Source organism: Excalfactoria chinensis, chromosome 8 (assembly GCF_039878825.1).
Source record: "Excalfactoria chinensis isolate bCotChi1 chromosome 8, bCotChi1.hap2, whole genome shotgun sequence".
Lineage (NCBI taxonomy): Eukaryota > Metazoa > Chordata > Aves > Galliformes > Phasianidae > Excalfactoria > Excalfactoria chinensis.
The window spans coordinates 9,070,440-9,085,316 of NC_092832.1; the positions used below are offsets into that span (position 1 = coordinate 9,070,440).

General features: G+C 38.1%; 1 protein-coding gene across 2 annotated transcripts in view; it reads left to right on the forward strand.

The window, feature by feature from the left end:
• The window catches only part of HS2ST1 (heparan sulfate 2-O-sulfotransferase 1), a 67,693-nt gene that overhangs the window by 38,553 nt on the left and 14,263 nt on the right, over positions 1-14,877 (forward strand). The window contains exons 1-2 of one of the 2 annotated variants that reach the window (XM_072343447.1): positions 9,906-9,959; positions 12,999-13,237. In XM_072343447.1, the coding sequence (XP_072199548.1) occupies positions 9,956-9,959; positions 12,999-13,237 (243 nt within the window). In that variant the 5' untranslated portion in view covers positions 9,906-9,955. Of the gene's footprint in view, positions 1-9,905; positions 9,960-12,998; positions 13,238-14,877 lie in introns of those variants that run through there. The other variant, XM_072343445.1, reaches the window with a different exon arrangement.

The window sequence follows — 14,877 nt, forward strand, 5'->3', positions numbered from 1 at the left end:
GATGTCTTAGATGGGCTTGAAGCACACTAACTGTTAGCTCTGAGTGATTCATAGTAAGACGCTGTGCTTCTTAAATCCTTTTGGAGGTCATCAGTGATCTTGAAGGTTGGTTTGTATCTATTGAAATCATTGAAACAGAAATCTGTACATTTCTACTTCCTCCATGGATGTGTTGCATCTGTGCAGAAAGAGAAGTGAAATGAAAGAAGGTGAAGATATGGAAAAATAACAGGAAAAGCTTTTGTTGGTGAGTCTTGGAAGAAAATAGCAAATTTGGACTAAGTACAGAACAAAATATGTTATGCTACTATTGACTTATGTGCTAAGTACTTAACATATTCTGAAGTCTTGGTGCAATTATGTTTTGTAGATTTGCTTGTTTTTGAGTAGCTTTCTGTATCTATTTAGCAGTTGTTTGCTATAAATCAGCCATCAGAGTTGTATTTCACAAGACACTGAAGACAATCATGTTTGGTATGGTTTGTGAAGGGTGAGGAACTCCTTGGAAAGCTCAAATCTGCCTCTTACCTCCCTTACCCCACCTTGCTCGTGGATGGCATGTTTATCAGCTGTTACTTTGATACCTGAATTTTTACAGTAGCTTTTCTATAATGATCTCTTCCTTGTGCTCTAGCAGTATTAATATTTACTTTTTTTTTTTTTTTTTTTACTTTTATTTTTTTTTCAAGCCCTGCCAACAAAAGCGAAAGGTTCTTATTAAGTGGAGTTTAAGACAAGACTATTTCAAAACTGTTGCATTGATTGCAGCAGCTGATAATGCTTTGTCTTTAAATTATGGGGGCAGTTTGTCTTCACACTAAGTTACTTGAGTAACTTTCATATCTGAATGACATAAGCAATGGGTTTCCTACTTTAGTCAGGGCTGTTTATTACAACTGATAATGGAGAAGCTTAATACATTTCAGACCCATGATCCTATATTCAGCTTTTGTGACAAACTGTGAAGCTTTGTACAGTTACATTGATTTCCACTGGTATGCAGACAAAAGGAAGAATTGAAAGGTGCAAAGCCTTCATTATTTACTATAACAGCAATGCATTTTAGGCTGTGTTCTTTGGTAGTTGTGATCATATATATATTGTATTCTTAAGGTGAAAAAAGTCTTTTTATGCCTATCTTATGCAGAAACGTCTTGAAAAAAATGATAGAAATTACAGAAAGGTTGCTGTGTCATAGGCATTACATGGATTCTTCTGGATTCTTCTGAAATTTATAAGCAATTTGATGTTGGCTAATGGAATATGTTGAGCGTGTAGCTCCCCCTTCTCCCCCTCTTTTTTATATAAGTTTCTGACAGGAAATCTGTAGCTAAATATTATTTTATGAGTTCCATCTGTTCATGTATAATAGTGTTTTATAATGCAGTCCAGATTGCTGCCCAATAGAAATGTCCTATAGCATGAGATAGACTTTCAAGTGATTGTTGTACATGCTAATTATTTTTTAATGAGCGATTCATTTAAATTTTAAGTTAACTAGCTCATTTTAAGTACAACTTCCTTGATAGAAAAGTTGCCACTAATTAACTAAAATAGTCCCTCTTGTTTCTAGTGCCAGTGTGTTGTTGTTTTTGTGTTGTTGTAGTTTTTTTTAAATAATGATTTAAATAGCTGTATTATCATACTGCAGTAAGAAGATGCAACTTGAGATTCTGATTGTGTGACCTCTGCAGTGTAACCCAGCTAGTGAAGACTCAGAGCTTTTAGGGCAGCCAGTATCATTTTAATTTTGACAACTCAGTTGGTTTCTTCAAATACTGAGAGTAATTGATGAAAACATTAAAGCACGAGCTCTTGAAAGACGTACGTCAGCATATTTTTTTAATGAAACTTTCCATCCTTCACAACTGAGAAGGTAATGGGATCCAGGTATATTCTTATGATGTGAAAATGAGGGGGGGAAAATGCCCTAAGAACATACCTATCCTTCTCATTATGTCAGTCATAATTTTTATATAATTGACCATAAATCTTAGAAGTCTTGGAATAGGCTGTGCTTTGAAAAATGCAACAGAGTTCTTTCTAAATATCTTTATTGCCTGGGAGTTTACATCTTTCCTATTTCAGTGATAATCTGAATAATTAACATTAAAATTATAACGCTTATCTGCTCAGGACTCACTTAAAATGACTGTCTTGAATGTTACATGAGCCAGGCTCGCTTCTAGACTGGACTGCAGGTACCTCTGAGAGGAATAACTTTGCTCCCTCTAGTGGGAATTAGCTTTACAACATCCTGAATAATTATTTTCTAGAGCTTTCACTTCATAAAAAGAAACTCATTACATGTCCATGCTGGATTTCCTTTCACCAAGACAGTTTGTTGCAGACATTTTAATGTCATGAATATGAGTTTTTGTTGGGTTTGCAGCTCAGTTGTTGTCAGTCCAGCTAAAAAACAGATAATTTCCTCTAGTTCGTTTCCTGTGGCTGCATGTTTTGCACAGAGTGAACCTATGCAGCAAATGAGGTAGTAATCCATTTTAAGTTCCAAAGTTGGAACTATTTATGGATATGGTCATGAGGGAGCACTGCTCTATCATTTTGTAAAATTAAAGCCATTGGTCTCAACTGCTTTTTTTGATGATTATGTTGGATAATTTGTATCAGGGCTGAAAGCAGTGATTGTTCTCAAATGCTGATATCCGCGACAGATGTGCAGAGACAGCCAGTCTGACTCCCACAGCTCTGCTAGGACTAGGCAGCCCCATTAAGCTGCTGTCAGCTCCACCGCTGCCAGTCACAGCGCAGCTTCTTGCGACATCACTCCTCTGATGTCAGGAGATAGTCTGGTGTGTTCTGATGCACAGTCATGTTTTCCTCTGTGGAAAGAAGCAGTGTGATACTCCTTTGTGTCAATGTTGTTGGGGGGGGAATAACAAAAACCAACCCCAAGTCCCAAAATGCTGATAACAAAAGCTCCACAACACTTTTCTACCGCTAAGCTGCTGGAAGAAGCAAAAGCGTAGCAGAGCTGTGGCAACCCTGCTTCTTGTTCAGGAAGAATCTGAAGTTTGGAAATGCGTTATATTTTGAAATAAACTTCATTGTATACATTTGTCAGTGTTGTTTTTAGAAGTTAATACATTGCAGAAATTGCTCTATAACGAAAATAGGTTACAAGCAACTTGTGGAGCATTGAAATTACACAGAGGTGTTTGTTAAGTGGCCCATTCAATACCAAGTGACGTTTCTGCTGCCTGTGAATCTGCACACTTCTAATACTGACTGCAAGAGGAAGCCTTCTCTATAATCTCTGGAACAAAAGCAGGAAAAATGCCAACAAATAGGAAGTAGTGAATAGGGGATTTTTTTTTCCTTCCTGGTTCTGCCATGTATTCTTGTGACTTCGGACATATTGTTTATTTTTGTGCTTCTCCATCTTTTAATTGTTGAGCCTGTCTGCAATTTGTCTTCTTTGCAATCATGTAAGTGCTTTGAGAATTTCAAATGCAATTAAATTAAAGTATTATTTTGCCCAAGACTTTTATTTGTTTGGTGTTCAGATTTCAAATCAATACTATGATCAGAAATACTTTCAGGAGGTTTTGCCCCCCATTCAAAATATTTTGTTGTTTTTTTTTTTTCCATTCATCTAACATTAAAATCAGAAGCGGCTGGTATTTAGCACTTAATGCAGGCAGAATGCAAAGTACTTACGAAAAGCTAATGTAAGAAATCGTGTACTTTTAGACAAGTAATTAATGGAATTTTCCTGTTCTCTGGAAGACTACTCAGGTCTGTGATAGGAATTACTAAAAATATTTTTGATACAGCTGAATCTTGTAGTATTTCATCTTGATGGCGGCCATGTGGAAGACAAGACGGTGGAGTGTCCTTGGTTAGTTTGTGGGTGGCTGTTGTTTAATTCATTGAGACCTCTGACTACCTTTGGGAGCACGGAGGGCTAGGCCACGAGGACAGAATAACTTCTTAAAATTTAACACAGATTTGCTGAAAAAATACATATCCACGTGTACTGAAATACAGCCTGACTTCTCGCTTGAGAGTTTCCTTATTATCCCAACTGACTGTAAGCTAGAAGTGTACAAAGATGTGAAGTCCTGATCTATAGCAACTTAGATATAGGATTTTATTTTGATGAGAAGTGACCCATTTTCACATTGATATGGTGATGTCTGAAGCAGTGACAATTTTTCCCCTAAGACAATTTTAATCTTGCAAGTTGCTGTCAGCCCATGACATCTCCTTCCTGAGGAGGAGATAGTGTGGTATGAACTGGGTGTCAAAGGAGGTGTGAAAGCATTTTGAGGAGGCTGCTCAGAAACTCAGAGTAGTTACTTTTATCTGGGAGCTAGAAATAATAAGTCTTAATTTTTTTTTTTTTTTTTTTTATTATAAATGTGGCAAGTAAGTTTTTACAACTTATATGCAGCCCGAGTCTTTCTTCCTCTTGAAGGTTAAAACTGTGTATTGCGAAAATACATGCTTGAGTCAAAAGGCCAAGTGACTGTACGCTTATATTGCTACTGCACATTTTTTGAGTGGCTTTTGTATATGACTTTGAAAGGCATCTGTAGATGATAGACTCTGGGAGAAATGCATTAACATCAGCCTACCAAGAAGGCAGAAGAAATGTGTCTATTTCTATTTGTCTTAGTGGGTTACTGGACCTGGAACTAACTCATAAGAACTTGAGGTGTACGGCTATTAGCAAGGGACCATGAGTGCATGAGGAGGAGCTCCAGCTATCTGGGAGGGTGTTAGGAAGAAGACAAGGCAGAACTAAAAGACTTAGGAAGACATGAACTACAGCCATTGAAGGAAACCAGCAGGCAAGTGCTGTTCTATATCAGCCATAGAGTAAGGATGAGTTTTTTGTTAGCAAACGGTATGAATTGTTCAGTTGCTTATTTACCAATTTATGAAACCTGTGCTCTTTTTCCCTCACACTGCATTGTGGTTCCCTTGTGTTTCCTTTTTAGAAAGGATGGTTTCATTTCTTCCTTTAAGAAAAGTCCAGGATCAGATGAGTATAACCTAAAAAACTTGATATGAGTTATATTTGAGGTGAACCTATAACAGTGACTGAGGAGATGAAGGGCCAGGGTCTACGTTCTTATCACTTATCCTAGAGTTTTCCTTAATCAAACTTGTTACAACTAAGTAACATCTCTTGGCTTTTCCTCCCTCTTCTCTGCTCAACCATGTAGTTCCTGGATTGTTACCAGCATAGTAGGATGTCTTTAGAACTCTGTTCCAAGATAGTTATCGAACTCCCTGGAGTAGCAGGAGAAATTTGCCCCTGCTTCCATAGAATGTTACTGCACTTGCAGAAGAGGCAACTAAGCACTGCAACTCAACTTGCTGGGAAACACAAGTTATTTTGTTTTTGTTTATTTTATTCCTTATACAGCAGTGTTGTCAGAATGTATGTGTCATGGCCAAGAAATCCTTTTCACACCGCTCTGCTCGCCATGTCAGTGACGTGATTCTGGAAGGTAATGTCATCTCCTTGGAAACGGAATTCACAGGTGTATTTTTTGCTTTTAACTATCCCAAATAACTAAAATATCTTAGAAAATACGGTATCAGTTGGTACATCTTTCTACAGTCATTGATTATAGTCCCAACCTCCCACAAAGCAATGGCTTGGATTAATATGCTTTTCTGACTTAGCACTCCAAAGAAATAACTTCCATTTCATATAGCAAAAAGGAAAACTTGCATGCATTTTCAGGCATGCTTTATTTAAATTGCCAAAAAACATTTAAAGCTATTATGATCCTTATATGTTTACAGCCTGTTAACATAAAAATGAACTTTTCAACCTTAACTATTCAAAAGCAGATATTTGAGGCTAATGGAATTTGAGGATGATGACTTAATGTAGCAGTAAGGCAAATTTAAATTATATGTATGGAAATCATCTGTGGTCACTGGAGCCTTAAACCAGAAGCTCAGGAAAGTTGGGTTTGATGTGTGGAGAAGAAAGACCAAGAGCTCATTTTCTATGGTTGCTCTATATTTCACCTCTGGAGAGGGCTGGTTCTGCAGTGCACAGGTCTGGCTTCTTTGGAACATGGCCTGGAACTGTTTGAGTAATGTGAAATCTTTGTTTCTAAAGATACTTTTAGCACTGCTACTGCTGTCTGTGATAGCCATTTAATGTATTATTTAAAATCATCTTACAGCAAAAGGATTATTCCCTTACAGAGCCCCACAAGTTTCAGCCATATTGGAAATGGGTTAATGCTAGATTTTTAGACTATTGACTATTGTTGGAAGCGGATTACTTTGCTTTTATAAAATAAAATCTGACAATTTAAAGTCTTAATATCTGCAAAAGATAATCTGACCAGATACACGAGTATTTCCAGTTGTTAAGGTCTGTTATTTTGCCAAGATCACTCAGCTGTTTATATACTGAGTTCAATTTGCTATGTTAACGCTACACAAAGTGCCAACAAAGTGATAGGTAAAGCTAAGTTAGCTTGATCAAATGAATGTTTCAATGACTTTGAAGCACTAAAAGTAGAATCCTGATTCTTTTTTGTTGTTCTGTTCTTAATGTGGCCACATCTTTTGGAACGTTTAACTCCTGTTTCAGTGGCATTGCATTACTCAGTGTAATTTCCTGCAGTTCTGATTTTCAGTGAACTTCAGCGACGATGTACTTTTGGATAACAAGTAATTGTGTATTACAATCTGGAATGGGAGGTTAGAGATTGACGAATGTCAATCTCCTGTACCCCTCAATGATGAGGGACCAGGGGTCTGAGCAAGGGGCTGGAACTGTTTTTAGCTTTTTGCAAAAACTAGGATGCAGTGAGTGAATTTCTAACCCCTATTACTCTACTGAAATTTGCATCAAATAGTCATCCCTATCCAAAAAAAGACCTAATTTGGGGAGGAATGCAAAATATTTCTCATGCATGTAGGAAAATAATTATCTCTTAATTGAAAAACTTAATCCAGTGTGAATCAGGATTAACACCCGGAGGCTTTCAGTGAGCAGCTGGCTCTCTTACTACAGGATGGTTTTCTGTACAAAACCACAGCAATATCGCTGGTGCTGGACTGCCTCTATTTTTACCAAGTACAGGTAGCTCTGTACTACACTGGGATGGCACCTGGTAAAGCCTTTTAGTGTAATTTTGATTTTGCTAACTAACATCTCCCCTAAAGTTTTTGTGTTAGTGTTGCTGTGCATGTATGTCTGAACTGAGTTTCACTGCCGCTGTTTCTTAGCATGGAGAGAATGAACATATATGGTTTGCATTAGCTGTCTAGTTGTCACATGTGCTTTCTCGTGCATGATTGGATAATAGTCCTGGGGATTTCCTGTAGGCTTTTGTCATGGAAGACCAGCTCAACTTCCCATGTAGATCTGGGGACAGACCTATTGTGAGGATTTGCAAGAGTTCCTTGGTAGAATTCCCTCTGCTAGTTCCTTCAGCCTATTGGGTCACAGCTCCTTTTAATCCTCTGAAAGTGAGTGGGGAAGAACCATCTTTAAGAGAGGTGATGGTTTTATTCTGAAAGGAACCAGGTCACTGCTGCCTGGCTTTGTTTTCCTAGTTGTGCCCGAGTTTGCTTTGGACCTCCAGGTTCTTTCACAGGAGACAGCAAGAAGACTTTTCCAGAGGTAGCTTGAGAACTAATTAATTTGATATTCATTGTAGCTCCAGCATTTAATTCAAAGAGTACTTTTCTACTTTCACTTATTTAAAATGGCTATGATGGAAGTTCCTGCAATGTAATTTTTTGAGGGATTGGTATTGTCAGAGCTTACCTTTATTCACACTTATTTTTTCATCTCTGTGTGAGATGAAGTCTTTATACTGAGAGCCTAATATTAGAATAAAGCTAGGCTGTTTCTGTCAGTCTTTTTTTAATATATAGGTAATGGTATTTAAGCAACGTAGGCAAGGAAGATCTCCCAATTAACAATTTGCAGATTTTGGGGGAAAATAAAGCATGCTTCTGATTTGCGTATAAAGCAACCAAACTTGAGACTACAGAATTAAACTGAAATTCTTAAAATGAAGCTAGGAAAAAAAACACAAGGTAAATGGTTTTCACAAAGAAAATGGTACAGTCATGATCTTAATTAAAATTAATTCTGTTGTGACTTAACTACAATGGGTAACATCCAGCGTGCAGATTCATTTCTGTTTTTTCAAAGGACTTGCTCAAAGTCCTATACATACGTTAAGGTCAGCAATCATGTTTATGTGTCCAGTATTAATTAAGCAAATATAGATACTAAATAGTAGTAGTAGCAGAATTTTAGTGGTTTTTTTTTGTTTTGTTTTTGTTTTTTTTTTTTAATGCTCTTTTCTCTCGTTTTGTGTGCTCTGCGTATGGTCTTCACTTTCTGTAGCTCAGATCTGGGTTCAGAGCACACATGTGTTGAGCCTGTCCTGGAACTGGAGCGTGTGTGCTTCATTCTTCTTGTATTGGCTTTACCTGTGAAAAGTCTGTCAGCTCAGAATGATAAGCAGAGATGCTTTGTAAGACTAACACAACAGTGTTAGCTATCCTTGCTTGTAAAATCTATTTTACATATGTTAATGAGGATCAGAGTAGTTAGTAACAGTTTTAAGGATGGTCACTGAGATATACTTGCAAGGAGTCATAGGAGTCACTTGGACATGAGAGAACCTGAAGCTCCCAGATTGGTGCTGGGCAGCGCTATTCCTGGAGCACAGTGCTGCTGCCCTGGTGCTTCACCCACTGTTGTCTTTGAGTGCAATGGACTTTCATCCATGTGCAGCAAAGAGACAAAAGGCCTCATGATTGTTTTATAGAGAAAAAGAAAGCCAAAGTATTTTGGGCAAGCCTTCACTTTCACATTAGTATTTGAGTCATGAAGTTTCTGAAGAACCAAAGTGGTGGTTCTGCTGTTGGTAAAACTTAAAACTAGAGCAGAATAGAGCTAATATTCTTAAAGGTCTTTGGAAGTGTTTCTTTGTTATTACTGATACCTTGAACAAATATAACTTCAGGGTTTTTCTATTAACCTATATTTCTCACATAGTTTTAATTGGCTATAGTGACAGAAATCCTCCATGGCCATAAATTGTCATAGCACCATTGATTCTTTCTTTCTTCCTTCTCCATCCCCAAAGTATTGGTATCCACATACAGCAGTGCTGCTCTGTTTTATGAAAGCAATGTGCTGCCCAACAGCTCCCAGAGGAACCACATTTCAGTGGAAGAGGAAGGCTACATGCTATGTGTATATAATTTGAAAAGTGAATCAGAACATTAACTTTGCTACATAATTATGGATAATTTTTAAGCTGCTGTTCAGTTTTCATTCTTCATCAGAAGAGAATGGAGTCAATATTGAGTATGTTTTTGGTTCTGCTCTGGTTTGGTATTTAGGCCATTGAAGTGCTTAATGCAGCTATTGGGCAGGGAAACAGCTTGAGAGCTGTTGGTGCCTCGGGCTGCCAGCTGCTTGGCTAATTGGCCTGAGAACAGAGAGGGAATAGAGCTGAGACAACAGGTCAGATGCATTCAGTACTGCTTACAACCTGAAGAAAGTTGCTTACTGGTTTAAATTGGAAATCCAGTCTATGAAATGGAAGAAAGCTTGCATGTACAACAGTTGCTTATGATGGAACAGCACTTTTCAACACACTACAGAAATGATATTATTTCAGTGATCCTAAAGAGGCAGTAATAAAATAATCTGTCAAGATAAAACAGATATTTTGTGCCTTGAAATTATCATTGTATGGGAGCTGTTGAGTCACGGCCTGAACCTCTGATTGATCACCTGAGGCAAGCACTGAGCGAGTCAGCAGTGTGATCACAGGTGAAGGCAATTCAGCTGTGTGACTGGAAGGGGTGGAGCCTGGCTGCACCTCTTCTAGACCCCATTTGAGGGCTGATTGCCACTGGAGAAGGATCTTTTTTTTGAGATCCCTCCTTTTGGATGTTTCTACAGTGAGCCTGGGACATGGGTAAGCATTTTGGTTTTGGTTGTCTCTTTCCACCATGATACTCTTTCTAACTATAAACCTGTACCATCCTAACCATGCCACTCTTCTTACTGTACATCTGTTAATTGTACAATCATGCATCATATTACTATGAAAATCTGTCTTGTATTTGAAGTATCACTTGCTGGGATGCCATTTATCTTCTTTTAATAAATGTAGAAAACTAGTGTAGAACTTAGAGATGGCAGTCTTAACCCAGTTTAAGCATTTGACTCTTTGTGTAACTCTGCATAGCTGTTTTTCTTATAAAGTTGGTTTTAAATAGAATACAATGAAAGCAATGAAATTAGAGCACATCATTTTGTCCGCTGGTTTTCTGATAGAAAATAAATGGCCAAACCTATTTTAAAAATTGATGTTGGTGGAACCGATCTAAACCTACGTAGACAAGCTCTCAAAATCAAAGTTAAATTTACTTGGTTGTAATATAAGGAGATTTCTGGTAAATGAAATGTATTTAATAAATACCTAGCATCTTTCTCCCTATCTTCCTCATGTAATAAGTTGTTAAAGAATACATCTTGTTCTCTACTGTACTTCTAAAACTCTTAAGCAATGTTCATTTTCAACTGTTACAGAGTGACAGAGCAAGTAAGGAACTGATGGACATTTGGTTAACTTCTTTAATTTCTCTAACTCCTGTTTAATATAGTTTGCCTGAAGAGTATTCTGAGCTGTATGTTACCGTTTCTAGATTTCTTCCCACACCCCTATTTACTAATGTAGATGAAATTTGTGCTATTTTAACAACTAAGCCATGGTTTCAGAATGTAGCATAAAAGCTTCCTGACTTCATAGGAAAAACTGCTATCAGTTTTCATGACTGGAAAGAAAAATCCATCTGTTTTTACAAAATGTGCAGCTTTCTTCTTTCTTTAATAACAGACTTCAGTGAGATGGACCATTGGGATGGACAGTCAGACAGATGCTTTCTGGTGTCTCGTCTACTTCTCACTGCCTCTAGCCTCCCACGCCCCTTTGACAGTTTGTATCCTGTGTTTCGTCTCTGCCTTTGATTTTATCAAACAGGCAATTCCTGTTCTTCACCATAAAGATGAGTTTTCTTGCTAGTTGGAAGTTTAAAACATACCTTATTTATTTTTAATAATACAACTGTGCACTTAGTATTTGTGTGAATTCTTCTTCCTTTGGTTCTTGTTTTCATCTCTCATTAATACAAAGCCTAAGATGATTGCATGCAATAGCCTTTTTGCTAATTGTGTCTAATCATGACTTCTCTATCTTTACGTATAGCCTTTACAGTTCACTTATCACACTAATTCTTTAGTTGTGATTTCAGATACTTCAACAGAGGAAAACTTATGTCAATTTTTTGCATCTTTTGGCTTTCTGTGTGTAAACTGCACTTCTGTGCAGTTGTTTGGATGAGATTTCATTTCTGCCTTTCTAGGTGGCAGATATATCCACACAGAGCTTGGGCAGCCATGCAGCTCAGTAACATCTCCCTACCAAAGCTTTAACAGTTAGTGGTACAGAGAGGAGCTGCCGCCTACTTCTTGTGGTAGCCATCTCCAGTGAGATCAAAGCCTGGTCTGTTGCCCCATCTTTCCAAAACTGGAGGTTTGCCTGCAGTGATGGGAGAGGTAGCAAATGAGAAAAGGAGTAAAAACTGTGACTGGTGTAGTGGGGAGCAACAGATGTCACATAGAAAATTGAGAGATGCTCAATAAGCATTTTCTACAAACATTTTCATGCCGGTGTGACTTAGTTATGGGGTGTGAGAGACAAGCATATGAAGAGGTTTAAGCTTTGAAGTGTTTCAGGCAGATGGAAGTTTGTGGTTGAAGACAACTTATGTGGAATTATAGGGTAGTGGTGTTCACAGCTTAAAGCTTCTGTTTTAACGTGATTTCATGTTGTAATTAAAGAGACATGGTGAAAGAAAGCACAAGGAGCTGAGTTACGAAAAGTAAGGGAAGTAAAGGCTGGTAGCTGCTGCAGCAAAGTGTGTCATTCAGAAGAGCTGCACTATGGATAAGAATATAATACAGGGGATTACATATTATGTTTGTGGTATGGACCTTGGTCTGCACTGCTGGCCTATACAGATTTTCTGGAATGCATTATTAAAAAAGTAGTATCACAATAAGTGAATCAGGAAAGTTGCTTTGATATCTGTATAACAAATATGCTTGTCTAGGTCAGAGCAAAGCTGTGTCTGAATCAGCACAAAGTATTTAATATTCAGCAGCAGGAAAAGAAACCCTCTAACAGCTTTTTTTTCACAAATAGATTTTTAGCACTTGAAGCAGAGTTCAGTTACTCAGTGTCACCCTTTGTATAAAAGGTTAATTTGTAGTATGCTCACTTTGCCATAGCTTGCTTTTTACATGTTTTTTCCTTGTCCAATATTTGGTGTACTTCAGTACTGAGATCACTTTTCTCTTTGATGTTCCATAAGCATCTGTGAACTTGACATCAGTAAAGCCAATGGAAATTTTGGAAACAGTTTATTGTAAAGCTTTGCACTTGGGGCTCATGTTAATTAGACTATCAAAAAACATCGGTTTGATCTGAATTCCAGCTCCTTTCTACAGTTAATTGACCCAATCTGTAGTGCTGGTGTTCTGCTGGTTTTGGAAAATTCATTCAGGTTGCTTGAGTTGCTTCTTTTGTTATAGTTTTTTAAATAGTGGGTATGTTATAGAAACTACTTGAGATCCTTTGTGATGGAACCATTTTGATAGCACATAGCAGACATTAAAGGTGTTGGCTTGCAGTAGCTTTTACATGAGTCATAGAATATGGGATGCATTCCCCAAGCACGTTGTTTTCCAGGCTGTCAGACTAACTCACCTTTTATCTTCTGTATATTTTATAGATTTCTCACATTAAATGCATCAGAAATACATATAACAGCGTATGTTTCCTTTACTGCTGGGGCAGTGTCACTTTTCACAGTGTTATTTGCCTTCTAAGGTTTGAAGTTCAAAACTGTCAGTCTTCATATTGAAATTTTGTATTTGTCATCCTTTACAGAAAGGGCTATTGCAAGACATGAAGTCAGAGAGATAGAACAGCGTCATACAGCAGATGGTCCCCGACAAGATGTGACACTTGATGAAGAAGATGATGTGGTTATTATTTACAATAGAGTACCTAAGACTGCCAGCACATCTTTCACAAATATTGCCTATGATCTTTGTGCGAAGAACAGATACCATGTTCTACATATCAATACAACCAAAAACAACCCTGTTATGTCTCTGCAAGATCAGGTAAGCAGCTGCAGTTGGGATGGTTTTATTAAGCTGGTGGAAAGCATGGTAAACTTTTTTAGCTATTGCAAACATACATGATCTAATGGAGTCAACTTTGATGTCGTGTTTTCCAACCCACATGGAGTTGAACACATTTATTTTTTGTAGAGGAGACTTAAATAATAGGTTTAGATATTTGCTGTGCTGCTGGAGGTGGTAAGTACCTGTTTATAGGAGAAAAGCTAAGCTAAAAAGAAACATAGCTGTGGAAGTCTTGACCTTTGTTTTTATAGCTGTGTGTAGTGCATTACTGCATTGTCTGCCTTTTGGCTCTTTAATAATATTTGCCTGTCATCTCCATCTGCAGTGCATGCAGTCTTAAGTGCTCTCCTCTGTATAGTGCAGGTGCTGTGCTGTCAGGGTTGCACTGCTTCTCTGATCAGGTCTGGTCAGGTCTCACAGGTGACAAAACACAGGAAGGAAGATGTGGCTGTGAAGAGACACTGTAAATGGGTCACTTCATACTTGCTTAGAGCTCTAATCTAAATTTGCAGCAGTCTCAGGTTGGAATTGATCATAGCTACTGCTGCTATGGATTATGAGTATTTAAAAATGATGATGATGGAAGGGATGAATGCTGTGTTTTTCTTGTACGTGGGGTGGGGAGTTATGTTTTTTGTTTTTTATGTTTTAAAATATTTCCTTGCTCATCATGACTGCATGTGCAGGGAAACCAAGTCAAAGGTCTGAAATATCACTATCCTTGTCCCTGTCCATAAAGCAAATGTTGCCAAACTCTAAGTATGTGTTGCCCATCATGTGCTGATAGCCTTAAGTTGATATGCAGTGGCAGCAGGAGCTGTTCTGCATTGCAGCATGTCAGCACTGAAGCTTCCAGCTCCTTTAAGTGCATGCCTACAGGCAAGAGTACTTGGAACAGCTGCTGTAGTCTGGAGGAGGGGGGAAGCAGATGGCAGTGGGTCCTCCACTCTTTCTCCCCCATATAGAACAGACTGAAGTCGGGATATGAGCACAGGGGCACAGACTGTGGTTGGGGGTAAGAATGGGCACCTGTTTAGTGGTGGTGGGATTGTGTCACTGTTGGGTTCTTGCTGTTGTGAATTATTTTTCCTGAAGTACGCAGGTGATATTGTGATTAAATCTGGCAGTCATCACTCCCACTTTGTAGAGCAAGTGCTTAAGACCTGTGCCCCAAGAGCAGAGTTCACGTACCATGTTCACCAGTACCACTGGGTTGAGTTATTAGGTGTGTGTGCCAGTAGTGAAATATGTAGACCCAGCACAAGGGCAGAACTGTTTTTATTGGTGATACTGTTTGTTAAAACAAGTATCTCCCAGAGCAAGGTGAAGACTATTTTAGGCTGACATAAATAAATGAGTAAAATAGTAAACCTTCTGGTATATGGTATTTCTGCAGTGCTTTTTCCAAACTATTCTGGTTCTGTTACAGATTTAAAATTCTCTGCCCATATGTGGAACCTTTACTTCTTAAATGCAATCTGGGAAAAGTGACTACTTAAAATTCACTCTAAATATAAACTGTATCTGCTTGGTGGTAGTCTCACAAAAGTCCCTAACACATCCGTTTGAGTTTCAGGTGGAACTTTTCCCAGCAGTGCTCCTTTCTTGTGTCTTGT